General features: G+C 46.7%; 1 protein-coding gene across 1 annotated transcript; it reads right to left on the minus strand.

Annotated features, from left to right (window-relative positions):
• Positions 1-217: 217 nt before the first annotated feature.
• On the minus strand, positions 218-3,758 carry LOC115089703. The gene has a single exon (XM_029597910.1). It carries the CDS (start codon positions 3,735-3,737, stop codon positions 249-251), a length of 3,489 nt encoding a protein of 1,162 aa, XP_029453770.1. The 5' UTR covers positions 3,738-3,758; the 3' UTR covers positions 218-248.
• Positions 3,759-6,373: the final 2,615 nt, after the last annotated feature.

A 6,373-nucleotide genomic window follows, 5' to 3' on the forward strand; every position in this document is an offset into this window, starting at 1 on the left:
GAAGATCATTAGTAGCCATAGGATTCTCGGATTATGGCAAAGATGAGCCATAGTTGAGCAGAAATGATGATATAGAGGATGCTGATGAACCATTTCCAATCGCTGCTGGAAGGGCATATGATAGTTAGAGCGGTTACCAGGAGGGTACTGATAACCCATTTCCAAAGTATTGATATCATATGCTTTTGATGCCTGCGGGAGAAGGAAGAAACAAACAGGTTATTAGTATTTTGTGACTGCATTAGTTTCTATAGCAGGTTGACCTTTGTTGTATTTCTAGTAAAGCGCAGGGTGCTGTCACCGGTCTTGGAGACCTGCCAAGTTTCGGTGGCTGGTTTGACTCGGCTCCAGTGGATCCATGTGGGACAACCGGATACTTTGAGAGCGGTAGGTGTGGTTAACAGCACAGTGAATGGTCCCTTCCATCGAGGTTTAAGGAAGTCTGATTCATCCCATTCCTTGATCCACACAGAGTCGTTCACCTGGAATTTATGGATAGGATTGATTAAGATTAGTGGCTCTGTCTCACAGGTATATTTGCGAATTGCTTCCACAGTATTGTAGAGTCCTTTCATTTGGTTGCTGAGTGACATTTCCCCTTGGACTTGTAAGGATTCGGGGAAGGAGGGCAACGGTGGCGGCCTTGCGTACATCATTTCATAAGGGGTTAGTCCTGATTGTCGTGGAGTGCATCTGATGTTAAGCAATGCCAATGGTAGCATTTTGGGCCATTTGGTTCTTGTTTCTTGACAGAGCTTGGCTAATTGACTTTTCAAAGTTCTGTTAGCTCGTTCAACAGTCCCACTACTTTGAGGTCTCCATGCGCAATGGAGATGCCATTTGAGGCCCAAAATTTTGGTGAGGTGTTGAGTTGCCTCGCTGGTAAAAGCTGGGCCGTTGTCTGAATTGATCTGCCGTGGTAATCCATATCGTGGTAAGATTTGGTTCAATAAGAGGGAAACGACTTCCTTTGCAGTTTCTGTTCGCGTAGGCACAGCTTCAATCCATCCGGTGTAGGTGCATACTGCTACCAGCATGGCTTTATAACCTAGTGCAGGGGTCATGTGGGTGAAATCAATTTGACAGACTTGAAATGGTATAGTTCCCCGGAGAACATGTCCCGGTGCAGGACCAGGTCCATTGCGAGGATTATTTCTTGCACATGTAACACATTGATTAATTGCATGTTTAGTCAATTGTGTGATTCGGTTTATATAGTATGTTTTTGCCAGTAGTTTTGCCAATGAATCACGTCCCAGGTGTGTATGACAGTGTGCTTCTCTTACTATTGTCCACGCAATAGTATCAGGTATCCATATCCGTCCGTCTGAGATGATCCACCACCCATTCTGTTGATGGAAATTTTCAGCTTTTGCCCAGTCGTTTTCTTCGGCTGAGTAGGTGGGTATTTCAGTTGGAAACTGCAAGAGGGGGCATATGGTCATTCTTGTTTGATAATGGTCTTGGGCTCCTGCTTTGGCGGCAGAATCAGCTTTCTGGTTTCCCCGAGCGATAGGATCAGATTTTCCGGTGTGTGCTTTGCAATGCATTACGGCCACTTTGTGTGGTAGCCATACGGACTTTAACAGTTCATGGATCTCTGGCGCATTTGCCAATTGTTTTCCTTCGGCATTGAGAAACCCTCGTTCCTTGTACAATGCTCCGTGGACTTGGATGGTTAAGAAGGCATATTTAGAGTCTGTATAGATATTTACAGTTTTCCCTTCTGCCAACTGAAGAGCTCGAGTAAGGGCAATTAATTCAGCTTTTTGTGCAGACGTTCCTGAAGGCAAGGGTCCAGCTTCAATGATATCATCTTCAGTTACTACTGCATAGCCAGCCACTCGTACTCCATTCTTTACCTGACTATTTCCGTCTGTAAATAAAGTCCATGCGCCTTGCCAAGGCTGATCCCTTAAGTCAGGTCGACTGGAGTGTACTGTAGCCATGACTTCTTCACAATCATGGCTTACTGGTTCAGGTGCTGGCATTAGAGTGGCTGGGTTTAAGTTTTTACTGTCTTGTATTTGAATTTCAGGAGTTTCACATAGTAAGGCTTGGTACTTTACAAGACGTGAGTTGGTCATCCACTTTGGTCCATGTGTTTCGAGCAGTCCCTGAATGGTATGAGGAGTTGTTACTTGCAAAGTTTGTCCAAATGTCAACTTGACTGCTTCTGGAATTAATATGCATGCAGCCGCGATGCTTCGAAGACACCCCGGCCATCCTTTGGCAACATTGTCCATTCCTTTTGACAGATAGGCAACGGGTCTCTCCCATGATCCGAAGGTTTGAGTCAGGACCCCAATGGCCATTCCTTTTTTCTCATCTACAAACAGATGAAATGGTTTAGTTACGTCAGGTAGCCCCAGAGCAGGGGGTGAGATCAGGGCTTCTTTTAGTTGTTGTAAGTGTACTAGTTCATGTCCTTCCCACTGGAAGGGTTGAGATTCTGCTTCTTTACCCCGTAGCTTGTCGTATAGGGGTTGGGCAATAACTGCATAGTTAGCAATCCAAAGCCGGCAGTATCCGGTGGCTCCCAGAAATGCTCGCAGTTCTTTTTTGCAGGTTGGTGTAGGCTGATGTCTTATTGAATTTGTACGAGAGATTCCAAGGCATCGAGTGCCTTCACGAATTCGGAAACCTAAATACTCTACTTCTAATTCACAGATCTGGGCTTTCTTTTTGCTTGCCCGGTACCCTTTTGAATACAATGTCTGTAACAGGTGAAGGGTAGCTTTCGCACAGTCAAGATATGTGTCTCTGAACAACAGTAAGTCATCAACATACTGTATTACTGGCCCATGTTTTTTCTGGTAAGTTTTCAAATCTTTTGCCAGCTGTTCCCCGAAGAGCGTGGGAGAGTGTTTGAATCCTTGAGGCAACCGAGTCCAGGTGTACTGTTGTTTTATTCCAGTGTGTGCATTTTCCCATGTGAAGGCAAAGATCTTCTGACATTCTTCTGCTACCGGAACGGAGAAGAAAGCATCTTTGAGATCGATTACACTGTACCACTTTGATTTGGGATTGACTTGAGCTAGAATGGAGTACGGGTTGGGTACCAGGGCCACCAAGTCCGCTACTTGGCTATTTACTTTTCGTAGATCTTGTACAGGTCGATAGTCGTTAGTACCAGGTTTCTTTACTGGTAGCAAGGGAGTGTTCCAGGCAGACCGGACTTGTCGCAGGATGCCCAAGTCAAATAGTCTTTGAAGATGTACTTGTATTCCCTGTCTGGCCACGTAGGGAATAGGATATTGGGCTTGGTTAATGACTTGTGCCTTCTCTTTCAGTTCTATCCAGACGGGTTCAGCCTCGGTTGCTAGTCCTCCTGGATTGTTTTCAGACCATACTGAAGGTACGCTATCCATCAGGTACCTTCGTTTTGCATTGAGAGGGGTATCTTCCTCATATCGGTGCTCGATGGTTCGTTCAACTATGGGAAGATGTAGTCTCCATTCCTCTTGGAGAGGACAAATAAGGGAAACAGGATTGTCTGCAAAGGAAGCTTTGATTTCACCATTTGATTCAAACTGTAGAGTGGCCCTTAATTTGCAAAGGAGATCTCTACCAATTAGTGGAACTGGACATCCAGGGACATAGAGGAATCGGTGGGATACTAGTTGTCCTCCCACTCGAACCTGTCGATTCTGAAGAATAGGGGCTGCCAGTGGTTTCCCGGAGGCCCCTACAATGGAGATGCTTTGTGCTGTGGGAATAGCGATTGCAGTAGTCATCACAGATCGTTGTGCTCCAGAATCTAGTAATCCTCTGAAGGTTTTAGCCCCAACCTTTATTTCTACCAACGGGTCGGAGGGCAGGGCTTCCTTGTTTAGTCATGAGTTTCGCCCGATATCGTCACTAGACTCGTCTGACAATTCGTCCAACGCCATTTGCCATTCATTTTCTTTAGATTTTGAGGGTTTTGAACTGTTCCCTCCTTCGCCCTCCCGTGGTTTCTCAGGGCACTCAGCCTTCCAATGTCCTTCTTGTTTACAATATGCACATTGATTGACCCCTACAGGCGCTCTTCCTCCTCTGAAGGATCCGCCTCTTCCTGATCTTCCTCTCTGCCATCTTCCTCTCTGCCCAGGGTATCCTCGATACTTTCTGGCCTGCTCTCCGAAATTAGTTTCTTCCATTGCTGCCGCTAACAAGTTAACACTTTCTCTCATCCTTCTGCTACTTTCTTTTTTCTCCTTTTTCTCATCTTCCAGCTCTCTATTTCCATAGACTTTGTCTGCCATAATTTTGAGCTGGCTGATGTTCATTGCTTCAAATCCCTCTGTTTTCTGGAGTTTTCGGCGTATATCGGGGCATGACTGTCCTACGAAACTCATGACTATTATAGGGTGGTTCTTTTGATCTTCTGGATCAAAAGGGCTGTATCTCCGGTACGCATCCATTAGTCGTTCGAGGAAGTCTCCCGGAGTTTCGTCCTTCTTTTGTACTATATCCTGGATTTTAGTCATGTTCATAATTTTTCTTTTTCCCTTCCTCAAGGCTTCTAGGAAGGCTCTCTGATAAGCCGCGATGCGGTCTCGTCCACTGGGAGATTGGTAGTCCCAGTGAGGGTCTGTTGTCGGAGCAAGTTCCCTTGCAGCGGCATCAGGATCACCGTCTGACCCGGCTCCACTTCTGGCTGCTTCGTCCATGTTTTGTTGTATTTGTCTTCGCTGCTCAGTGGTGAACAGGAAAGAAGCCAGATGGCGGATGTCAGCCCAGTTGGGATTATGTGAGGAGAAAATTCCGTTTAAAAAATCAATCATTTGATCTGGTTTTTCAGCGTAGGAAGGGCCGAGCTGTTTCCAGTTAAAGAGATCGCTTGATGAAAAAGGGACATAGGTATATAGTCTAATAGTCTGTGTAGTTTGGAAAGCATTTTCCTCACTAGGGACCGCAGGTACGACAGTTGCAGTTTCTCTGATTGGGAGTTGGAGACTGGCAGCCGCTTGTGTTCTCTGACGAGTATGGGCTGAGACAGGAGGTTCCGGTTCGTCCTCTGCTCTTACCGATTCTAACTCTCTTTTAGTTTCCTGTGAAGTACTAGGCAAGGGGTCCGCTTGTTCATAAGAAGGAATCGGTGGCAGATTAAGCAGCGGTGGGTAAAGTGGGATGTAAGGCGGCGGTGCTGGAACTTCTGGTTCGTCAATTAATATGGTCTCCGCTGCCGGCAGTGGTTTAATTTTTTTTTCTGTAGTTTCTTCATTCTTCTGGACTACCAATATGGCCGCCTCCGGTGACGTCATGCCGTCTGCGTCCAATATGGCCGACTTCTCCTTTCTTTTCCGGTTGGGTGACTTCCGGTGGCCCGCCTTCTTCATCTGCGCCACCATGATGAGGGCAGCTCTCTCTACTAACTTTTGTGCCCAGGACGGGGGATTGAGAATAACTTCAATCCAGGCATTAATATATGGGACATCTTCAGGAAAACCTGGCTGATCCTCTTTTGTGACTATTATTCGGACTCTAGAGGCCGTGACAAAATCGAAAGTTCCTTTCGGGGGCCAGTTGACGCACAAGCTCGGCCACCGATAGGCACAGCGTTGGATCATACCAGGTTTAGTACAGGTATGTTTATCAAATACTTCGCTAAAGTGCTCCGTCATGACTTTTAACGGGGTCGACCCTCCCCCACCCATTTAGGATAGAGGTACAGACAAAGAGGGGAAGGGATAGCAGATAGGTAAGGGGTCCGTATCTGCCAGACACAAAAGGGTCACACTTGCCCCGACTAGAACGCGGTCGCCCGGTCTAGAACTGCGAGGCCATTCACTCTCTTTCACACAACAAGAAACCTATTCCCAAGATTTCTTTCTGATTCCCAAAATTCAAAAATTTCCGAAATTCCAATTCAGGTTTTCAGTAACGAGGTCTTCGGAGGGGGAGCTCCTACTAACCACGCTGCGGGGTTTGATCAACGCCCCCTCGATCCATTTCAAGATCGGCTGGTAATTTAGCTGTATCTGGTTTCTAATTCAGGTTCCCCTGTTTCTTATTCCCGTGCAGATAAAAGTATACTTGCCTGAAACGTTCTCTCGATCGCGAAGAAAGCCTTCTTTCCGAATCACCAGCCCAGAGGTCTCAAGAAGTTTCTTGTGGAACGGTCCCCTCAGAAACCTGATCGCTGAACTCAGCGGTGGCCACTCACCAAGTAAGTCTGGGGGATCGCTCCGCCACCAAACCACCGGACCAGCTGGGGGGCTAAAATAGCGTCCCCGGCACCTCCTGGCTGAAGCTCGCCAAATGTAACCGTCTGTTTTTAATCAGTAAGGAGGTCCAGACAACTGATCCGCAAAGATAGACTTTTATTGCTAGCAAGATGCAGCTAAGACAAAGGCTCAGTACAACTGCATACCACGCCCCCTCCGGA

This window comes from Rhinatrema bivittatum, chromosome 4, assembly GCF_901001135.1.
Source record: "Rhinatrema bivittatum chromosome 4, aRhiBiv1.1, whole genome shotgun sequence".
Taxonomy (NCBI): Eukaryota; Metazoa; Chordata; class Amphibia; order Gymnophiona; family Rhinatrematidae; genus Rhinatrema; species Rhinatrema bivittatum.